The sequence below is a fragment of the Anomaloglossus baeobatrachus genome, chromosome 12 (assembly GCF_048569485.1).
Source record: "Anomaloglossus baeobatrachus isolate aAnoBae1 chromosome 12, aAnoBae1.hap1, whole genome shotgun sequence".
In the NCBI taxonomy this organism is placed as follows: Eukaryota; Metazoa; Chordata; class Amphibia; order Anura; family Aromobatidae; genus Anomaloglossus; species Anomaloglossus baeobatrachus.
Genome location: NC_134364.1, coordinates 41,671,196 through 41,693,623, shown reverse-complemented (window position 1 = coordinate 41,693,623; position 22,428 = coordinate 41,671,196). Strand labels below are relative to the sequence as shown.

Here is a 22,428-nt window from a genome sequence, read left to right as displayed (position 1 = left end):
TGAGATCCAGCACAGAATTAATAGAAGCAATCAAATCACTAAGATCTGAGTCACCCTCCGAGAAATCGAAGGGATACATAGCCTCCGAGCCCCCAGTGAGGGCATCCTCCTCATCTTGAGAGTCAGCTCTTGAGATAGAGCCGTGGGATGGGGAGGGGGAGGAAACCCTGCGCCTTCTCTTAGAGAGGACGGGGTCTGGGATCAGATGATGAATCCTCCGTGAGCTCCGATGGACGGAGGTCAGAGGATAGGAGTCCTCTGTCAAGAGTATTAGAGGCACCCTGTGAGGGGGGCTGATGCATATTCATCAAAGTCCTGGACAAAAGTCCCATGGACTCAGCAAATGACTGGGATATGGACCTAGAAAAGGACTCTACCCAGGCCGGGGGTTCAGTCACAGGTGCAGCAGCAGCCTGAGAGACCACTGGGGGTGAGACTCCAGGCTGTGGCACCGCCAAGTTAGAGCAACCATCACAGTGTGGATAAATGCTCGGCTCAGGCAGCAGGAGCTTACATGCAGAATAAAGCTTTGGAGCCTTGCTCCTTGTGTGAGACATGCTGCTGGAGTGGGGGCTTTGCAGAGAATGAACCCCAGGGAGAATATACAGAGGTCCACAACCGGAGACCGGCTGTGGCTTACCAGACCGCTGAGCGCGGTGTTGTGTGCCCTCCAGATCCCGAAGCCCGGTCCCCCAGTTGCAGCACCTCAGCAGAGATGCAGAATGCAGGATGTCCCAGAGCAGAGTGAACTCTGCCCTGAGAAACTAGGGGGCGTTCCTATAAAAGAGCGGGAACTGGAGGGCTATAGAGACCTGCAGGGAAGGAGGGACGCCCCAAGCAGTGGGGAGTGTCCCTCTTCAGTGTAGAAACGGCCGCCGGGAGGAGCCGAACCTGTCCCTCTGCATGAGTGACATGCGAGGGCAGGAAAATGAAACTAGGCCTCCGGCGAAGCCGGGGCCTAAATTTAAGCGGCGAGGCCGACAAGCAGGCACCATCGGCGCGGTTCTCAGGCAAAAGCTAGAGGACCCGCCGGAAAAAGTTAAAACAATCACATACAGCATACTCTCCCCTTACAATAAAAAACCGGGACCCCCCAACATAAACGTCTCAGGTACTTAGCTGCTGAGACGCAGGGCCATGTCCCTGGGGATGAGTGCTCCGGTCCAACAGAATCCTCAAGGGGCTGTGGATGGAGACCGGACTCCTGCCAGGCATGGAGACCGTGCTGGCTCCCACTTCAAGCCAGAGCCCAGAAGGGATGGTGACTGAGCACGGCATGTAAGGCTGCAGCCTTGTAAATCAACCTTAACAACACCGCCGACACAGTGGGGTGAGAAGGGACATGCCGGTAGTCCAGACATGGACCCGCTTTTCTTCAAACTCTTTCCAAAAGTCAAACAAATCAGATGAGAATGCATGTGTGGATGTATGCCTCCTGACACAAAGCGATAAACTGGCTAGGACTGGCTACCAGGGGGTGTATAAGCTCAGAGGGAGGAGCTACACTTTTAAGTGTAGTACTTTGTGTGTCCTCCGGAGGCAGAAGCTAAACACCCATGGTCTGGGTCTCCCAAAGGAACGATAAAAAAAAAAGCTACCTGGTTGAAGCAAGTTTTGTGGTAAAAAATTTTTTTTTTTCTTTTCACGGCTCAACGTTATAAATTTCTGTGAATCCCCCAGGTGTTCAAAGTGCTCACCAAACATCTAGAAAAATTATTTGAGGGCTCTAGTTTCCAAAATGGGGTCACTTGTGGGGGAGCTCCATTGTTTAGGCACCTCTGGGGGTCTTCAAACCCGACATGGCGTCCGCTAATGAGTGCAGCTACTTTTGCGTTCAAAAATTCAAATGGCGCATCTTGCCTTTCGACCTCTGCCGTGCACCCAAACAATTGATTTTTACCCCATATGGGGATGGGGTATCAGCGTACTCAGGAGAAAATGTACAATAAATTGTAGGGTGCACTTTCTCTTTTCTCCCTTGTAAAAATGAAAATTTTATGGCTAAAGTAACATTTTTGTGTTAAGTAAAATTTTCATTTTTTCCTTCCACATTGCTTTGGTTCCTGTGAAGCACCTAAAGGGTTAATAAACTTCTTGGATGTGGTTTTGGGCAGTGAGAGGGGTGCAGTTTTTAGAATGGGGTCACTTTTGGGTATTTTCTGTCACTTAGGCCTCTCAAAGTCACTTCAAATGTGATGTGGTCCCTAAAAAAAATTATTTTGTAAATTTTGTTGTTAAAATTAGAAATTGCTGATGAACTTTGACCCCTTCTAACTTCCTAACGAAAAAAAAATTTCTTTTGAAAATTGCGCTGATGTAAAGTAGACAAGTGGGAAATGTTATTTAGTAACTATTTTGTGTGACATATCTCTCAGATTTATGGGCATAAATTTTCAAAGTTTGAAAATTGCGAAATTTTCGCACAATTTCCTAAATTTTCACAAATAAACGCAAAAAGTATCGGCCTAAATTTACAACTGAATGAAGTACAATATGTCACGAAAAAGCACTCTCAGAATCGCCAGGATCTGTTGAAGCGTTCCAGAGTTATAACCTGTCAAAGTGACACTGGTCAAAATTGCAAAAAATGTCCCGGTCATTAGGGTGTTTTAGTGGCCGGGGTGTGAAGGGGTTAAAAAGTATTTCTATTAAGTGTTTAAGTGTTTATGGGGAAAAAAAACAGTAATTCCCTTTTAATCTTATGTTTAACAAGTCCTACCAATGAGACCACTTTTGCCTCCTATTTTTCATGAGTTGACGGAGGATGTGGCAAATTAATCCCTGGGGCTCACGGTGTAGGATCAGCTTGTTGCATCTCTCTAGACAATTTACTTGTATCACCTCCTGTTTGGTTCACTTTACACCGATTCTTTTTCCCAAAATGTTGGTGCACGTTTTTAGCCATGATATTTTTCTAGATACTGTCAAGTGAATAAATCTGAGTCACTGTATGTGCATTTCATGTTTGTCAGAAAAGGAGCCAGAATATGCCTCATCCCTCACCTTTTAGATCTTCCCCCAATTTTTTTCCCGCCTCTCCAGACCCTGCCAATGTTGGATGTGTTGCAGTTGCTCCGACGCTCCATTCATGACCATCGCACAGTTCTGACCGTCCCTTGGGCAGCAGAATATCTATCATTGGTGGATGGTGTGGCCCCCTACCTTGATTATTACAGAAAGGTGTTCTGCCTTTTACTGCATTTGTACAGGTAATAAGAACAGTCGTGTCACTTTGACCATCATAAACAATCTCTTTGAAGGCTTGTGCACATTCATTATGTGGCCTATCACCAAAAATTGAGGGAATCACTCATAAAGTAGAGGCCCATGTCGGCGGAGAGAGGGATCAAGCATTTGGTATTTCAATACCTCATCCTTTCGTTTCGAGGGGAGATAAGTTACAAGTTAGGCTATGTGCCCACGCTGCGGAAAATGCGCTGAATTTGCCGCGGAAATTCCACGGATTTTTCAAAATTATCTAGCACAGCTACTCCCCAGCCATCTCTATGGCATTTGGGAACTGCTGTGTCCACGCTGCGGATTTTTCCGCAGCGGAAATAATGTGGATTTCCCTGCGGAAAAATCAGCAGCATGTCAATTATTCCTGCGGATTTCGCCGCAGGGTCCCATATACACTTACCTGCCTCACCGGAGTCACTTTCTCCGTCCGGTGTACAGCAGCATGGTGGATCCAGGTATAGGAAGGAAGAGGTGGGCGGGGCCTGCACAAGCTGTGGTCATGTGACCGCCGAAGCTAGTTCAGGCCCGCCCACCTTTTCCTGCAGACGCTGACAGTGACCCGGCCGCCGGAAATCGAGGTGCTGCGTGATGGAGGTGAGTATGAACACCCGATCACTGCAGCACTTGTTCTGCATTGAGGATGCAGTGCCGAAGCCATGGTACTGTATCCTCAATGCAGAATGCCCGCAGCATATCCGCAGGACATTCCGCAGCATGGAAACAGACAGAAGTTGTGGTGCGGTTTCCTGGGAGCTCCTGCGCAATGTCCTGCGGATATATCCACAGGACACTGTCCCCGTGGGCACATAGCCTTAAAAAAAAAAAAGCACAAATTAACCTAATTTAACTTGTGTTGCTAATATAAGGAATCCCCTACCCATGTGGTAACATTGACTGTTGCACAGTGATTGTATTGTATGCTGTAATATCAGTTGTAACGTTGGAAGACTACATTTCTAGAATGCTCAGTCATTTATTTATTTTTTTTGATGCAAGCAATCTTTCAGTTATAGTCTTAAATATGACAGTCTTCAGACAGATTGCTGAGGATGTAGTTTTTATTTCTATTCAGGAGTTGCGTCCTCCAAGGCACTAACCTCTGTATGCGCGCCATGCTTCTTTTATTTGTCATTGTTGTATTGTGTAGTATTAGTTTAGCTGCTTGTGCTGTCTGAGGCCGCGTATTAATTATTTCGGGTTTCCTTTTTATTTTAAAGAAATAAATTGATCCTGACTGATGAGAAGGAGATGAGTTTCCTAAACAAGCTGCTGCTCCTTGCTGTTCTGGGCTGGCTTTTTCAGGTACATGTGATATCACTTTTCATAAATCCATAAAAAAAAGTTTTTTTAAAAGAACTGAGAGTCCTCAGTAGTTGATACCTTTTAATGGCTAACTGAAAAGATGGTAATAATAGCAAGCTATAATAATAGCAAGCTATAAATCCATATTAACTCCTTTGACTTAAAATATACTGGTACATCCCATGTCTGGTGCGGGTGTGTGGAGCGGGCGCAGTAGCTGAACCTGCTCTATAAGTGGATAACTGGCTGGTGTCAGCCACTTGGGGGGAAAATCGGACAACTGCGCGTTTCTGACCTTCCGTGGGCACAAACATTAAGTGCCCTCTGTGCATGTGCCATCCTTAGCATGGTTAGACGCGTGCACAGGTGAACACTAGGAACGGCACATGACAGACTTCCTTTAACTTGCCCACCACCTTCCTCCTTTTTGATTTAAAAAGTAAATGGGGGGGAAAAAAACCATAAATATTTAGTATCCTCACGATAGAAAAAAGTTCCATCTGTCAAAATATAATGTTTTTTTAAATCATAGTTTAAAATTAAAAAAAAATAATAATCAAAATGCCAGAATGGCTTTTTTTTTGGGTTGCCACTCTTCCACCTCCACCTATCTCCCTCAAAATGCAATAAAGGCAATCAGAATGCTATAATTGCCTCAAGGTGGTATGAATAAAAATTCTGACCTGGCGTCCACAAAAAAACACTGCTTTGACTTAAAAATAAGTGATTGGTCTCTGGTTAAGGCTGATCAGAGTTTGATCCGAGTGTCATTTACTGTGATCGAAATCAAAAAAGGTCCGTGGAGCCTCTGTTAGGAGTCTCGACACAGAAACCAGCCAGATATCCCTCCGGGAAGGACCTAGCCAAGGAGTGGCTCTTTTTAGGAGACCACCATAACCACCATATTAAGTGGCCCTTTTTGTCAATATCCAACTCTTTGACAAGTTTAAAGATATGACAAGGGAAATACCAAGGCCAGGTATCCATCCACAGACAGCTGTTTCGGGGTATTGCCCCTCATCAGTGTGGAGTAGGATTCTGGCCAGGTGGGAGCAATGCCTAGTAGACCAGCAAGACAAAACAATCACTGATCTCGGGGAGACCAGCCAGAGAAAACACTGCCGGCAGCCAGCAAAGGCGCTCAACACAGTGAAATCCTAGGTGCATTGCCCCCTGGGAAGTATGCAAATCAAAAAAGGTCCGTGGAGCCTCTGTTAGGAGTCTCCACACGGAAAATAGCCAGATATCCCTTACTGTGATCTGATTCTCTTGCTTGTGAGGTCCGGAGAAGGAAGAGAACTGAATTTCTCCATTGTCCATGTTGGTGTATATCAGACTGCACTTGTATGACATTTGAGTGCAGTCTGATGTTTTCCTCACCCATAGACTTGTATGTGTATGTGTCATCCATTATCTGATGCACTCGCAGCATGCTACCTTTTTTTTTTTTTTCTCTCTTGCCAAATCGGCATGAGAAAAAAAAATCGCTGTTCTGCACTGCTCCATAGTATAACAGTAGTCAGAGCGCGATCTGATAAACCATGAGAAAGCATTCGGCCATGTTAAACGCTCATGTGAGCGAGCCCTTAGAAGAAGAAGAAATGGTGGGGGATCCAAAATTGCAAAAACTACAAATCGTCCGGTATTGAAGGTGTTAGCAGAGTGTATTCTTATGTCTCGGTGCTTTTTCTTGTTAAGGTGCCGGCGTTACCAGAGGAAATATTTTTCAACAGTGACGCTGCTCAGGATGAGATTTCGGTGGAGATGCTGGTGTCCATACCAGGGCTGGTACGTGTCCGGGGAGCGACATTACTTGTCTTCTGTTCTCAAGCTCTTGATTTGATCTTTTATGTTCTTGCTATCCAGTCATTTTCTTCTTTCTGTTTGTAGAACAGTTAGGTGACGGAAAATATGGCTGCCATTATAGCGGTCTCATGGGTGGCCTCTATAAATGGCAATCTGGAAGGCATTAGTCTCTATACAGATGTGTCCTGTGATTACAGATTGGAGTCCGGTTCAGATGACACTTTTTTTTTTTTATTCACTACTTTAGAGCGTATGAAACATAATAAGATACAAATAGCAAGTTAAAGGGAAGTGGTCAGATGGCGCCGGACTTTAGATTGTATCGTATCATTTTAATAGAAATGAGTAGTAATAACTGCTGAGCCGATAATGTCTGAGGACAATCTATGATATATTGGGTAATATCTTGCATTTATTTCTCTTACTTTAGGACAGCGTATCATTGGTGGATCAACAACTTTTGTACAACTGTTGCCCTTATATTGGTGAGTTTAACGTGTCGTATGTTAAATAACCTGCTAAAGGATGATTAACCCCAGCCTTTATGGAGAACATAAGCCTATGAACACAACTGTGTTGTGCTTTTACTGAATTTCAGTCCTATACTTTATTAGGCCTTTCAAGCTTTTATTTCCAATTCTTTTCTATATTTATAAGTGTGTTTGATGTATTGTAGTCCCTTGTAACACCGGTGGGGGTCCAGGTCGCTCAGTACATGCATTAGTGGTCACTCAGTGGTGTACAAGGTCATCAGAAAGTCTGTATGTCTGAACATGGCTGTGTGGAGCGCATCTGGTCAGCAGGTTACTGTGCCTTACTCAACCTCCCCAGGTCCGGAGTTGAGTCTTCGCACCTGCCTCCTGTTTCTATTGTTTGCGACGTTGACTCCTCTTCTATAGTGTTACAACCCCAATAAGGCTGCTTTCGCACTGCGTTTTGCCTCACGGTCCAGTGGTATAGTACTATAGTGGTACAGTGGTTCCGTCTGGGCTTGTGTCCAAACTTCCAGCAAAACGAGATTTGGACGTACAATATGCACCGATGGGGGCCATTGACTATAATGGTGCAAACGGAGTCACAGTGTTATGTCATATACCATTTCTTTATCGTTCCTTCCATGGGAGACCCAGACCATGGGTGTATAGCTAGCGCCTCCGGAGGACACACAAAGTACTACACTCAAACGTGTGTAGCTCCTCCCTCCGGGCTATATACACTCCCTGGATAACAATCTACCCAGTTCAATGCTTTGTGTTCCAGGAGGATCACACACACTTTCATTTTCTGATATTTTTTTCATTTTTATTTTAATTTTAAAGATTTGGAAGAAAAGCGGGTCCAGTCTGGACTCCCGGCATGTCCCTTCACACCCCACTCTGTCGGCGGTGCTGTTAAGGTTGACTTATAAGGCTGGAGCCTTCACATGCCGCGCTCCTTCACATCCTCTAAGAGGCTCTGTTTGAAGTGGGAGCCATCACGGTCCTCTCTGCTTGCAGAAGACCGGTCTCCATCCGCAGCCCTGTCTGGTCCCTGCTGGAAGGAGCGTTACCCCCCTCTCCAGGGACATGGCCCTGCGTCTCAAAGCTAAGTATTGAGACGTTTTTTCAGGGGTCCCGGGTACTTTTATTAGGGGGACAGTATGTGCTTTAGCGTTACTGTTAATTTCGGCCGGTTCTGGGAATTTCCCCTGAGAACCGCGCCGAAGGTGCCTGCTCGTCGGCCGCATTTTAAAATCTAGGCCCCGGCTTCAGTTTGGGCCTAGTTTCGTTTTTGGCTTCTCTGCATGTTTTGCATACAGCGCCGCCCACCGCCCGACCAGCAGAGGGGAGGGCACTCCTCTCTAGGGAGATGTTCCCTCCCCTGTATACCTCCCTGTATCTCTCTGCCCTCCGTTTTTCCCGCTCCTGGGCTTATACACGCCCCCCCTCCTTCTCCCAGCGCCATTTTCTCAGCGTTCTTTCACTGGAAGGCGCTGGATGCTGCAGCTGCATACTGTCAGGAAGGCTGACACTTCACAGGGGAGCGGTGAAATCCGGAGGGCACACAGAGAGCACGGGCTGGTAAGCCACAACCTCTGGTTGTGGACTTTTATTACACTCTCAGGCATTCTACAGGAGTGTATTCTGGCTGCAGAACTTTCTCCTCAGCAGCATGTCTGTCACTAGGAGCAAGGCTGCAAACATGTATGCTATATGCACTGCGTGTAAGCTCATTCTGCCAGAGCCAAGCACATACCCACATTGTGATGCCTGTGCTAACATGGTTGTGTCTCAGCCTGGAGCCTCCGCAGGGGTCCCTCCGGCTGCTCCGGCCCCGGTGGCTGAACCCCCGGCTTGGGTAGCATCCTTTTCACAAGCTATTTCCAAGTCTTTTGCCGACTCCATGGGGCAGCTGTCCCGGACACTGCTGTCTATGCATCAGCCTCCCTCTCAGGGTGTCTCTGCGGCGCCGAGCTCTGCAGAGCCCTCAGAGCATGTCCTAGGACCCCGTCCCCCTAAACGGAGACGCAGGGACCCTTCTCCTTCCTCGTCCCACGGCTCTGATTCACAAGCCGAGGTGCAGGGCGAGGAGGATTCACTTACTGTGGGCTCAGACACTGCCTCTATGTACCCCATTGACTTGTCTGAGGGTGATACGGATGTTAGTGACTTGATTGCGTCCATTAACTCCGTACTGAACCTCAACCCACAAGAGTCAGAGGAACAACCCTCTCTGGTAGAGGTACACCAGTTTACCTCTCCTAAGAAACCTAGGAGTATGTTTTTTAACCACTCCAGCTTTCACACCACTGTTAACAAGCCCAGGGCCTGTCCTGACAAACGTTTTCCGAAGCGTAGTTCAGATGACCGTTTCCCTTTTCCACCGGAGGTGGTTAAGGACTGGGCCCAGTCCCCAAAGGTAGACCCTCCAGTGTCCAGAATCTCAGCCCGCACAGTCGTAGCTGTGGCTGACTGCACTTCTCTTAAGGACCCCACTGACCGCCAGGTTGACCTTCTGGCCAAGTCTGTATATGAGGCGGCAGGAGCCTCGTTCTCCCAGTCTTTTGCGGCAGTATCGGCTCTTAAGGCAGTCTCTGCCTCTCTGGCGGAGATACATTCCCTCACCAGGGACTCTATTCCTGAGATGGATGCCTTAACTTCTCAAGCTTCGGCTTTTGCATCCTACGCCATGTCTGCCATCTTGGAGGCTTCTCACCGCACGGCGGTGGCCTCCGCTAACTCCCTCGCGATCCGCAGGATCTTGTGGCTTCGAGAGTGGAAAGCAGACGCTTCCTCTAAGAAGTACCTTGCGAGTCTCCCTTTTACTGGGTCCCGGCTGTTTGGGGAACAGCTGGATGACATAATTAAGGAAGCTACTGGCGGGAAGAGTACTTCCTTGCCACAAGCTAAAGCCAAGAAACCTGTCCAGGGCAGGAACCAATCGAGGTTTCGTTCCTTTCGTTCCTCTAACTGGTCATCCTCTAAGCCCTCGGCCTCGTCCACTACCGCCAAGGATCGTAAATCCAACTGGCGCGCAAAGCCGCGTCCTCAAAAGACCGGAGGAGCCGCTGCCACTAAGGCAGCCTCCTCGTGACTATCTGGCCGCGCCAGCAAAGTCCTTGGTCGGTGGCAGGCTCTCCCACTTTGGCGACGTGTGGTTGCAACACGTCTCCGATCAGTGGGTGCGGGATATCATCACCCACGGCTACAGGATACCATTTTCTTCCAGCCCGCCAAACAGATTTTCTTCGGCGCTCCATTGGGAGACCCAGACGATTGGGTGTATAGCTACTGCCTCCGGAGGCCACACAAAGCATTACACTAAAAAGTGTAAGGCCCCTCCCCTTCTGGCTATACACCCCCAGTGGGATCACTGGCTCACCAGTTTTCTGCTTTGTGCGAAGGAGGTCAGACATCCACGCATAGCTCCACTGTTTAGTCAGCAGTAGCTGCTGACTATGTCGGATGGAAGAAAAGAGGGCCCATATGGGGCCCCCAGCATGCTCCCTTCTTACCCCACTTGTGGTCTGTAAGGTTGAGGTACCCATTGCGGGTACGGAGGCTGGAGCCCACATGCTGCTTTCCTTCCCCATCCCCCTGAGGGGCTCTGTGGAAGTGGGATCTTACCGGCCCCCAAGCCCTGAGGCCGGGCTCCATCCACAGACCCAGTGAACCTGATGGATACGGAGCTGTGTACCGTTCAGGGACAAGGCCCTGCAACTTTCAGGTACTCTGTGTCCCCGTACAGGCGGGCACGCACACACCAGACTTGCTGGGTGTGTTAGTGCGCCGGGGACAGTAGCGCTGTACGCTGGGGTTTGAGTCACAGCAGCTTAGCTGTGTGACTTCATGTGCTGGGAACTACCGCGCCGGCCACTCTCGGAGCGGCGGCGCGGCTGGGACTTGTAGTGCGCCGGGGACTTAGCGCCGACCGCGCTTTTACGGCGGCGGCGCTTATAAATTTAGTCCCCGGCTTTTGCGGCCTAGCTCCGTTTCGTTCCCGCCCCCTCCCTGTCAGTCAGGGAAGGGGAGAGACGCTGTACGATTACTCAGCGCCGAGGGCTGGAGCCTTATTTACATGCTCCAGCCCTCTCACTAAACACAGTGGGACGCAGGTTTCCCGCTTTTGGTCTGGCACGCCCAGGGCCCGCCCCCCCCCTCCACAGGACGCCGGCAGCCATTCCTGCATGCAGTCTGGCTGGAGGACGGACACAGGCTCTGGGAGACCCAGACTAGGGATTTCTGGCGACCACACACCCGCGTTTAGCGGGCGGTAAGCAGCACATTAGTGCTGGCCCCACTAGTGCCACAGTGTGTATCGGTGTACTTTTCCTGTACCAGATATATATATATATATACTGCACTGTAAGGTCGCTTCTTGGCTGTATACCCTATATTGCTCTGGGAAGACAACAACATGTCATCCACAAAACGCAAGGGTGCCAAGGCACGGGCTGTATACACTGCTTGTACAGCATGTGGGGTTAATCTACCAGCAGGCTCCAACGACTCTCATTGTGTGCAATGTTCAGTCCCAGTGGCACTTCGTCAGCCAGAGCCTATGGTGGTGGTAGCCCAGGCAGAGACGCCTGTGAACCCTGCCCCGGTGACGGGGACAGAATTTGCAGTCTTTGCTGATAAAATGTCTGTGACTATGACAAAAATCCTGGAGACCTTGCAGTCCAGGCCAGTTGCTCAGACCATGGACACTGCTGTGCCTATGTTCCCCGGTCCCCCTCAGTTGGAACTAATCCGTACTTCAAGGGGGTCCCAGGCATCACAGGCTGAGGACTCTGACTCCGATGACAGTCCCAGTCCGCCTAAGCGAGCTCGCTGGGAGAGGCCCTCCACGTCATCACGCGGGTCAGGGTCTCAGCGAGAAGGGTCTCTATATGATGAGACAGAGGTGGGTGATCAGGAGTCTAGTCCTGACACCGCACTCAATTTGGATACGCCAGATGGTGACGCCATGGTAAATGACCTTATAGCGGCCATCAATAGGCTGTTGGATATTTCTCCCCCAGCCCCTTCAGCAGAGGAGGTAGCTGCCCAGCAGGAGAAATTCCATTTCCTGTATCCCAAGCGTAAATTGAGCACTTTTCTGGACCACTCTGACTTCAGAGCATCAATCCAGAAACACAATACTTATCCGGGCAAGCGTTTTTCCAAACGCCTTAAGGATACACGTTATCCCTTTCCCCCTGACGTGGTCAAACGCTGGACCCAGTGTCCAAAAGTGGACCCTCCAATATCCAGGCTTGCAGCTAGATCCATAGTTGCAGTGGAGGATGGGGCTTCACTTAAAGATGCCAATGACAGACAGATGGACCTTTGGTTGAAATCTGTCTATGAAGCTATTGGCGCGTCGTTTGCTCCAGCATTCGCGGCCGTGTGGGCGCTCCAAGCTATTTCAGCTGGTTTGGCACAGGTGGACTCTTTCATACGTCCAGCAGTGCCACAAGTGGCGTCCTTAACTACGCAAATGACTGCGTTTGCGACCTACGCTATTAATGCGGTACTGGACTCTACGAGCCGTACCGCAATGGCATCCGCCAACTCTGTAGTTTTGCGCAGAGCCTTGTGGTTAAAAGAATGGAAAGCAGATTCTGCTTCTAAAAAATGTTTAACCAGCTTGCCATTATCTGGAGACAGACTGTTTGGTGAGCAATTGGCGGAAATCATTAAACAGTCCAAAGGTAAGGACTCTTCCTTACCCCAGCCCAGATCAAGCAAACCTCAACAGAGGAAGTGGCAATCAAAGTTTCGGTCCTTTCGAGGCTCGGGCAAGCCCCAATTCTCCTCGTCCAAAGGGTCTCAGAAAGAGCAAAGGAGCTCTGATTCCTGGCGGACTCACTCACGCCCCAAGAAAGCAACCGGAGGTACCGCTTCCAAGGCGGCTGCCTCATGACTTTCGGCCGCCTCCCTCCGCATCCTCGGTCGGTGGCAGGCTCTCCCGCTTTTGCGACATTTGGTTGCCACAGGTCAAAGACCGGTGGGTAACAGACATTTTGTCTCACGGGTACAGGATAGAGTTCAGTTCTCGTCCTCCGCCTCGGTTCTTCAGAACTTCCCCACATCCCGACCGAGCAGATGCCCTTATGCAGGCGGTGAATTCTCTAAGAGCAGAAGGAGTGGTGGTCCCTGTTCCTCTTCAGGAACAAGGACAAGGTTTTTACTCCAATCTCTTTGTGGTGCCAAAAAAGGACGGCTCATTCCGTCCTGTTCTGGACCTAAAACTGCTCAACAAGCATGTGATCGCCAGGCGGTTCCGGATGGAATCCCTCCGCTCAGTCATTGCCTCAATGTCTCAAGGAGATTTCCTAGCATCAATAGACATCAAAGATGCTTATCTCCACGTGCCGATTGCTACAGAGCACCAACGCTTTCTACGCTTCGTGATAGGAGACGACCATCTTCAGTTCGTAGCTCTGCCATTTGGTCTGGCGACAGCCCCACGGGTGTTCACCAAGGTCATGGCGGCAGTGGTAGCAGTCTTGCACTCTCAGGGACACTCTGTGATCCCTTACTTGGACGATCTACTTGTCAAGGCACCCTCTCAGGAGGCATGCCAACTCAGCCTGAGTGTTGCACTGGAGACTCTCCAGACGTTCGGGTGGATCATCAACTTCTCAAAGTCAAATCTGTCACCGACCCAATCACGAACGTATCTTGGCATGGAGTTTCATACTCTCTCAGCGATAGTGAAGCTTCCGCTGGACAAGCAGAGGTCACTACAGACTGGGGTGCAGGCTCTCCTTCAAAGTCAGTCGCACTCCTTAAGATGCCTCATGCACTTCCTCGGGAAGATGGTGGCGGCAATGGAGGCGGATCCGTTTGCGCAGTTTCATCTGCGCCCACTTCAATGGGACATTCTCCGCCAATGGGACGGGAAGTCAACATCCCTGGACAGGAAAGTCTCCCTTTCCCAGACGGCCAAAGACTCTCTGCAGTGGTGGCTTCTTCCCACCTCATTATCACAGGGAAGATCCTTCCTTCCACCGTCCTGGGCGGTGGTCACGACAGACGCGAGTCTGTCAGGGTGGGGAGCAGTTTTTCTCCACCACAGGGCTCAGGGTACGTGGACTCAGCAGGAGTCCACCCTTCAGATCAATGTTCTGGAGATCAGAGCAGTGTATCTTGCCCTACTAGCCTTCCAGCAGTGGCTGGAAGGAAGGCAGATCCGAATTCAGTCGGACAACTCCACAGCGGTGGCATACATCAACCACCAAGGGGGGACACGCAGTCGGCAAGCCTTCCAGGAAGTCCGGCGGATTCTGATGTGGGTGGAAGCCACGGCCTCCACCATATCCGCAGTTCACATCCCCGGCGTAGAAAACTGGGAAGCAGACTTCCTCAGTCGCCAGGGCATGGACGCAGGGGAATGGTCCCTTCACCCGGACGTGTTTCAGGAAATCTGTCGCCGCTGGGGAAGGCCGGACGTCGACCTAATGGCGTCCCGGCACAACAACAAGGTCCCAACCTTCATGGCATGGTCTCGCGATCACAGAGCTCTGGCGGCAGACGCCTTAGTGCAAGATTGGTCGCAGTTCCGGCTCCCTTATGTGTTTCCACCTCTGGCACTCTTGCCCAGAGTGCTACGCAAGATCAGATCCGACTGCAGCCGCGTCATACTCGTCGCCCCAGACTGGCCAAGGAGGGCGTGGTATCCGGATCTGTGGCATCTCACGGTGGGCCAACCGTGGGCATTACCAGACCGACCAGACTTACTGTCCCAAGGGCCGTTTTTCCATCGGAATTCTGCGGCCCTGAACCTGACTGTGTGGCCATTGAGTCCTGGATCCTAGCGTCTTCAGGATTATCCCAAGGGGTCGTTGCCACCATGAGACAGGCTAGGAAGCCCACGTCCGCTAAGATCTACCACAGAACGTGGAGGATATTCTTATCCTGGTGCTCTGCTCAGGGAGTGTCTCCCTGGCCATTTGCCTTGCCTACCTTTCTTTCTTTCCTGCAATCTGGGTTAGAAAAAGGTTTGTCGCTCGGCTCCCTTAAAGGCCAAGTCTCGGCGCTATCCGTCTTTTTTCAGAAGCGTCTAGCACGACTCTCTAAGGTGCGCACGTTCCTGCAGGGGGTTTGTCATATCGTACCCCCGTACAAGCGACCGTTAGATCCATGGGATCTGAACAGGGTGCTAGTTGCCCTCCAGAAGCCGCCCTTTGAGCCTCTGAGGGAGGTCTCACTTTCTAGACTATCACAGAAAGTGGCTTTTCTGGTAGCGATCACATCTCTTCGGAGAGTGTCTGAGCTAGCAGCGCTGTCATCCAAGGCTCCCTTCCTGGTCTTCCACCAGGACAAGGTAGTGCTGCGCCCCATTCAGGAGTTTCTCCCGAAGGTGGTATCCTCTTTTCATCTTAATCAGGATATCTCTTTGCCTTCTTTTTGTCCTCATGCAGTTCATCGGTATGAGAAGGATTTACATTTGTTAGATCTAGTGCGAGCACTCAGAATCTACATTTCCCGCACGGCGCCCCTGCGCCGTTCGGAGGCACTCTTTGTCCTTGTCGCTGGTAAGCGCAAGGGGTCGCAGGCTTCTAAGGCCACCCTGGCTCGATGGATCAAAGAACCAATTCTTGAGGCCTACCGTTCTGCTGGGCTTCCGGTTCCATCAGGGCTGAAGGCCCATTCTACCAGAGCCGTGGGTGCGTCCTGGGCATTGCGTCACCAGGCTACGGCTCAACAGGTGTGCCAGGCAGCTACCTGGTCGAGTCTGCACACTTTCACCAAACATTATCAGGTGCATACCTATGCTTCGGCGGACGCCAGCCTAGGTAGAAGAGTCCTGCAGGCGGCAGTTGCCTCCCCGTAGGGGAGGGCTGTCTTCGCAGCTCTAATATGAGGTATTCTTTACCCACCCAGGGACAGCTTTTGGACGTCCCAATCGTCTGGGTCTCCCAATGGAGCGCCGAAGAAGAAGGGAATTTTGTTACTTACCGTAAATTCCTTTTCTTCTAGCTCCTATTGGGAGACCCAGCACCCGCCCTGTTGTCCTTCGGGATTTTTGGTTGTTTTCGGGTACACATGTTGTTCATGTTGAATGGTTTTCAGTTCTCCGATGTTATTTCGGAGTGAATTTGTTTAAACCAGTTATTGGCTTTCCTCCTTCTTGCTTTTGCACTAAAACTGGTGAGCCAGTGATCCCACTGGGGGTGTATAGCCAGAAGGGGAGGGGCCTTACACTTTTTAGTGTAATGCTTTGTGTGGCCTCCGGAGGCAGTAGCTATACACCCAATCGTCTGGGTCTCCCAATAGGAGCTAGAAGAAAAGGAATTTACGGTAAGTAACAAAATTCCCTTCTTTTCTGTCCACCCCCCCCTGCTCCAAAGCCGCCGCCTTCTCTCAGGCCGTGGCATCCTTGCAGGCCAACGGTGTAATTGTTCCGGTTCCCGCCCGGGAACGGTTCAGCGGTTTCTACTCAAACCTCTTTCTAGTCCCCAAAAAGGACGGTTCCTTCCGACCCATCCTGGATCTCAAGCTTCTCAACAAGCATGTTCAGGTGCGGCACTTTCGCATGGAATCTCTGAGATCGGTCATTGCCTCAATGACCCAAGGAGATTTTCTGGCATCTATCGACATCAGAGATGCCTATCTGCATGTGCCAATTGCAGTTTCACACCAGCGTTGGCTACGTTTTGCAATCGGAGAGGAACATTTCCAGTTCGTGGCTCTTCCCTTTGGCTTAGCCACGGCCCCTCGAGTGTTCACCAAGGTCATGGCAGCAGTGGTTGCGGTCCTGCACCTCCAGGGATTGGCAGTGATTCCTTACCTGGACGACCTTCTAGTCAAGGCCTCATCCAGTGTAGACTGCCAGCGGAGTGTCTCTCTCACTGTCGCCACGCTAGTTCAGTTCGGGTGGCTTGTCAACCTGCCCAAGTCCACTCTGACCCCGACCCAGGTACTTATGTACCTAGGGATGCAATTCGAGACTCTGCCGGCACTTGTCAAGTTGCCCTTAGTCAAACAGCAGTCCCTTCGTCTGGCGGTGCGCTCTCTGCTGAGGCACCGCCGCCATTCCATCAGACACCTCATGCAGGTGCTGGGTCAAATGGTGGCGTCCATGGAAGCGGTTCCCTTTGCCCAGTTCCATCTGCGTCCCTTGCAGCTGGACATTCTCCGCTGTTGGGACAAGCGGATCTCTTCCTTGGACAGGCTGGTGGCTCTGTCATCACAAGCCAGGAACTCCCTTCAGTGGTGGCTTCAGCCTCTCTCCCTGTCACAGGGACGCTCCTTCCTGACTCCGTCCTGGGTGATCCTCACCACGGATGCCAGCCTCTCCGGTTGGGGAGCGGTATTTCTCCATCACCGAGCACAGGGCACTTGGACTCCGTCCGAATCAGCCCTCCCGATCAATGTGCTGGAGATCAAAGCTGTGTTTCTAGCTCTCCTAGACTTTCACCACCTGTTGGCGGGCAAGCACATTCGGGTTCAGTCGGACAACGCGACAGCGGTTGCCTACATCAATCACCAGGGCGGAACTCACAGCCGTCTGGCGATGCTGGAGGTTCAACGAATCCTCCAGTGGACGGAGGACTTCAAGTCCACCATATCTGCAGTCCACATCCCAGGCGTGGAAAACTGGGAGGCCGATTATCTCAGCCGTCAAACCGTGGACGGCGGCGAGTGGGCCCTGCATCCGTCAGTGTTCAGATCAATCTGCCGCAAGTGGGGCACTCCGGAAGTGGATCTAATGGCTTCCCGGCACAACAACAAGGTTCCGGTTTACGTGGCTCGCTCCCACGATCCTCAAGCCTTCGCAGCAGACGCACTGGTTCAAGATTGGTCTCAGTTCCGTCTGGCCTATGTGTTTCCCCCTCTAGCGCTCTTGCCCAGGGTTCTGCGCAAGATCGGAACGGAGGGCCGTCGAGTCATACTCATTGCTCCGGACTGGCCCAGGCGAGCTTGGTACCCAGACCTGCTCCGCCTGTCCGTAGAGGTGCCGTGGCATCTCCCGGACCGCCCAGACCTTCTCTCTCAAGGTCCGTTCTTCCGCCAGAATTCTGCGGCTCTCAGATTGACGGCGTGGCTCTTGAGTCCTGGATCCTGACGGCTTCAGGCATTCCCTCTGAGGTCATCTCCACCATGACTCAGGCTCGGAAGTCTTCCTCGGCCAAGATTTACCACAGGACTTGGAGAATTTTCCTGTCCTGATGTCGCTCTTCCGGCCATGCTCCTCTCAGGGAGGTTCCTTTGTCTAGACTTTCACAGAAAGTTGTCTTTCTAGTAGCCATAACTTCTCTCAGGAGAGTTTCTGATTTGGCTGCGCTTTCTTCGGAATCCCCCTTTTTGGTGTTTCACCAAGACAAGGTGGTTCTTCGTCCGACTCCGGACTTTCTCCCTAAGGTGGTGTCTTCCTTCCACCTTATCCAGGACATTTCATTGCCCTCTCTTTGTCCGGCCCCTGTGCATCGCTTTGAGAAGGCGTTGCACACCTTGGATTTGGTGTGGGCGCTCCGAATCTATGTGTCATGCACCGCCGTTTTTCGGCGGTGCACCTCACTTTTTGTGCTAACCACGGGTCAGCGCAAGGGTCTCTCTGCTTCTAAACCGACCCTGGCTCGTTGGGTTAGGTCGGCTATCGCCGATGCCTACCAGTGTTCCAGGTGCCTCCCCCGCCGGGGATTAAGGCGCACTCGACCAGAGCTGTCGGTGCCTCCTGGGCTTTCAGGCACCAGGCTACGGCTCAGCAGGTGTGTCAGGCTGCCACTTGGTCCAGTCTGCACACTTTTTCGAAGCACTACCAAGTGCATGCTCATGCTTCGGCAGATGCGAGCTTGGGCAGACGCATCCTTCAGGCGGCTGTCGCCCATTTGTGAAGTTAGGTTTTGCCTACTTCTCAGTTTGGTTTATTTCCCACCCATGGACTGCTTTGGAACGTCCCATGGTCTGGGTCTCCCATGGAAGGAACGATAAAGAAAAAGAGAATTTTGTTTACTTACCGTAAATTCTTTTTCTTGTAGTTCCGACATGGGAGACCCAGCACCCTCCCTGTTGCCTGTTGGCAGTTTTTTGTTCCGTGTGTTTCACCGGCTGTTGTTAGTAGACAGAGTTCTGGTTTTGCCGAGTTTTACTCTATCTCTACTTATGGGTGGATGTCCTCCTTCAGCTTTTGCACTGAACTGGGTAGATTGTCATCCAGGGAGTGTATATAGCCCGGAGGGAGGAGCTACACGTTTGAGTGTAGTACTTTGTGTGTCCTCCGGAGGCGCTAGCTATACACCCATGGTCTGGGTCTCCCATGTCGGAACTACAAGAAAAAGAATTTACGGTAAGTAAACAAAATTCTCTTTTTTCGGGTGTATACGCCTACTGGAGGCGGACACCCAGGCGCAATCTACTACTGGTGATTGATATTCTGTAGGTGAACAAACACTTTCAATCAGCTGCGGTCCGAACAGAGAAATCCTGCACAAGGCTGGACACCGGCTCAGTGGTGCCAGGAATTGTTCTTGGTGGATCCACCATGTTTTTTTAATAGGGTTGTCTCATTTATTTCTTGCCTGCTGGAGCCAACTATTCATTACATGTTGTTTCTCATTTAATTGGATGAGGGAATAAAGTCTTCTCTTTGCGATGGACGATGTGTCCTTGACTTAATGTTTCTCTTCTGCAGGAGAACTGAAGAAGTTGCTGGTTTCTTTTGTGGCCGGCTGTGGAGCAAAGAATGGAGGTTTCATAAGGAAGATTACTCCCACTGCCGCAGAACCCCTGGTGCCAAAACCAACGTTATCACAGAAAAAACTCCAGGTAAATTGATTCTATTCTATATTATATATTTTATTCCGATATTCCTAATAGTTATCTGACACTGAAGCTGGGGAAGGTGTGATGTGATGATGCTGTTGCCGGTGATCAGTTGTGTGGTGCTTAACAGCAGACCCTCTAAGATGATCATATGTCTTCTAAATGCATGAGAAAACCTCTTTAACCATGAACCAACAAAATCATCTCATTTATTTTTAATACCTGCTCATATGTCCTTTTATGTGAACACTCGGAACCTCCCTTTATTTGAGGCCCTTTGAATAGTGTGTTCTTCTGCACTTGGTTCACATATCCATGGGAGGAACGAAGGGGACTAAGGTCATCAATATTAGAGCAATGGGGTCCAACACATGACGCTCCCACCAAATAACGCAGATCATCTTGTATATAAACGTTGTACTGAGCAGCAGTTTGTGGCAACGTACCGTGCTGTTCATCTTCGTATGCTGTTACAATCCATCTGCGGCCGATACCAGCTGATCAGTGGAGGTCACGAGTGCAGAACCCCCACGGATCTCAAATTTGATGATATTGATGACCTATCTAAGGGTTTATAAGGCTGACTTTCCGAATTATAGTTCATCAAAATAAAAAAGTAGTGGACAACCTCTTCACGCACTTGCTGGCCTCTTCTCCTGGTGGTTATGGCTCATTGATACAATATGTGCTATGGGGGTAAAGGATTGTCCAAAGCATCCAAAAAAAGCAGAGTAATTACAAGACACGAGGCTGTAAACATTGGTTAGACCCCAAATTAGTATTCTAATCCAGCATAATGTCATCTAATGTACAAATCCATAATCCGCTCCATATTTACGTCTCTTCCTCTATTTTAACATTTGACTATATCCACTGGGATGTTATTTAATTCATTTGTGCTTAGTTAAAGGGAACCTGTGAGGTCCAATATACACCCAGAACCTCGAGCAGTTCTGGGTGCAAATTGCTAATCCCTGCCTAACTGTCCCTGTATACACTAGCATAGATAAAGTATGTCTAAAGATCTTTTATCGTATGCTAATGAGTGCGGGGACTAGTCACCTGGGCGTTGCATCCCTTGCTAGTCTGCTCCATTAGCATGTTAGTAGTCTCCTGTGGGTGTGCTATCATGCTAATAAATGCGCAGCGTCACACGATGATCTCACCTCTCCACCGCCATCGCTGCCCGACGCTGGATTTCGCCTCAGTGCGCATGACCCCAGACTTTCGCCCATGCGCACTACTTCAGTTTGAAGCCAGGACATGTACACCCGGCTTCATAGTGCACATGACCCAAACTCTGGGGTCATGCTCACTGAGCCGAAATCCAGCGTCGTGCAGCGATGGCAGCGGAGAGGTGAGTGATCATCCTGTGACGCTGCGCATTTCATTAGCATGATAACATACCCACAAGGTTGTACTAACATGCTAATGAGGCCGACTAACCAGGGAAACTAACACCCTTGCAACTAGTCCCTGTGCTCATTAGAATACGATAAAAGATCTTTAGACATACTTTTTCTAAAGATCTCTTTATCTATGCTAGTGTATACAGGGACGATTAGGCAGGGATTAGCAATATGCACCCAGAACTGCTCGTGGTCCTGGGTGCAAATTGCACCCGACAGGTTCCCTGTAAGCCATAATGATCAAGTCCCTTTTAAACATGGCCAAGTTTTGATGTGTCCTCCCTGCTATAAATCTGAACACGTACCGTATTTTTCGGACCATAAGACGCACTTTTTTCCCCCCAAATGTTGGGGGAAAGTGGGGGGTGCGTCTTATGGTCTGACTATAAGGCTGCGGGGAATGAGGGTGCCGCGGTGCAGCGGGTCATCGGCGGCACGAGCAGGCTGAAACAGCCTGCCGTGACCACGTGGGCCCGCTCATTACATATGCACGCCCATCCTCCCGCCCATCATCTCTCAGCGAAACCGGCGCTGACAGGTGGGCGGGGTGATGGGCGTGGGGGGGTGTGCGTGCATAATTAGCAGCCGGCTGTGATCACCCCTGGCAACTACAGCCTGGAGTGATCATGTGCGGCTGTATTCACTGCCCCCCGTGCATCATTATCAGCGCGGGGTGCAGTGAATCAGTGTACTCACCCGTCACCGTGTGTGGAGCCGCCCCCCTGCAGCATCGCGTCTTCCTGTCTGTGCCGGCGGTCAGCTGATCTGGACACTAGCGGCGCGCACCGCGATAACGTCATCGCTGTGCGCGCCGCTAGTATCCACCAGAATCGATCAGCTTACCTCCGGCACAGACAGGAAGACGCGATGCTGCAGACACCGGTGACGGCTCCACACAGCGGCGCTGCAGTGAGACAGAGATCGGTGCTTCAGGGAGTGAGGAAGCGTAAGTATAAACGTTTTTTTTTTTTTTTTCCTGTGCCACAGGATACTTGCCATTTACCAGGATGGGGGCATTTCATGAGCAGGATGGATGGGGGCATTTCATGAGCAGGATGGATGGGGGCATTTCATGAGCAGGATGGATAGGGGTATATCATGAGCAGGATGGATGGGGGCATTTCATGAGCAGGATGGATGGGGGCATATCATGAGCAGGATGGATGGGGGCATATCATGAGCAGGATGGATGGGGGCATTTCATGAGCAGGATGGATGGGGGCATTTCATGAGCCGGATGGATGGGGGCATTTCATGAGCCGGATGGATGGGGGCATTTCATGAGCAGGATGGATGGGGGCATTTCATGAGCAGGATGGATGGGGGCATTTCATGAGCAGGATGGATGGGGGGCATTTCATGAGCAGGATGGATGGGGGGCATTTCATGAGCAGGATGGATGGGGGCATATCATGAGCAGGATGGATGAGGGTATA

General features: G+C 50.5%; 1 protein-coding gene across 1 annotated transcript in view; it reads left to right on the top strand.

Moving 5' to 3' along the window:
- CDAN1 (codanin 1) overlaps positions 1-22,428 on the top strand; it is a 207,687-nt gene that overhangs the window by 95,148 nt on the left and 90,111 nt on the right. Inside the window, exons 14-18 of the mRNA XM_075330481.1 lie at positions 3,043-3,209; positions 4,458-4,542; positions 6,241-6,330; positions 6,779-6,833; positions 19,453-19,586. Of these exons, the coding sequence (XP_075186596.1) occupies positions 3,043-3,209; positions 4,458-4,542; positions 6,241-6,330; positions 6,779-6,833; positions 19,453-19,586 (531 nt within the window). The remainder of the gene's footprint in view (positions 1-3,042; positions 3,210-4,457; positions 4,543-6,240; positions 6,331-6,778; positions 6,834-19,452; positions 19,587-22,428) is intronic.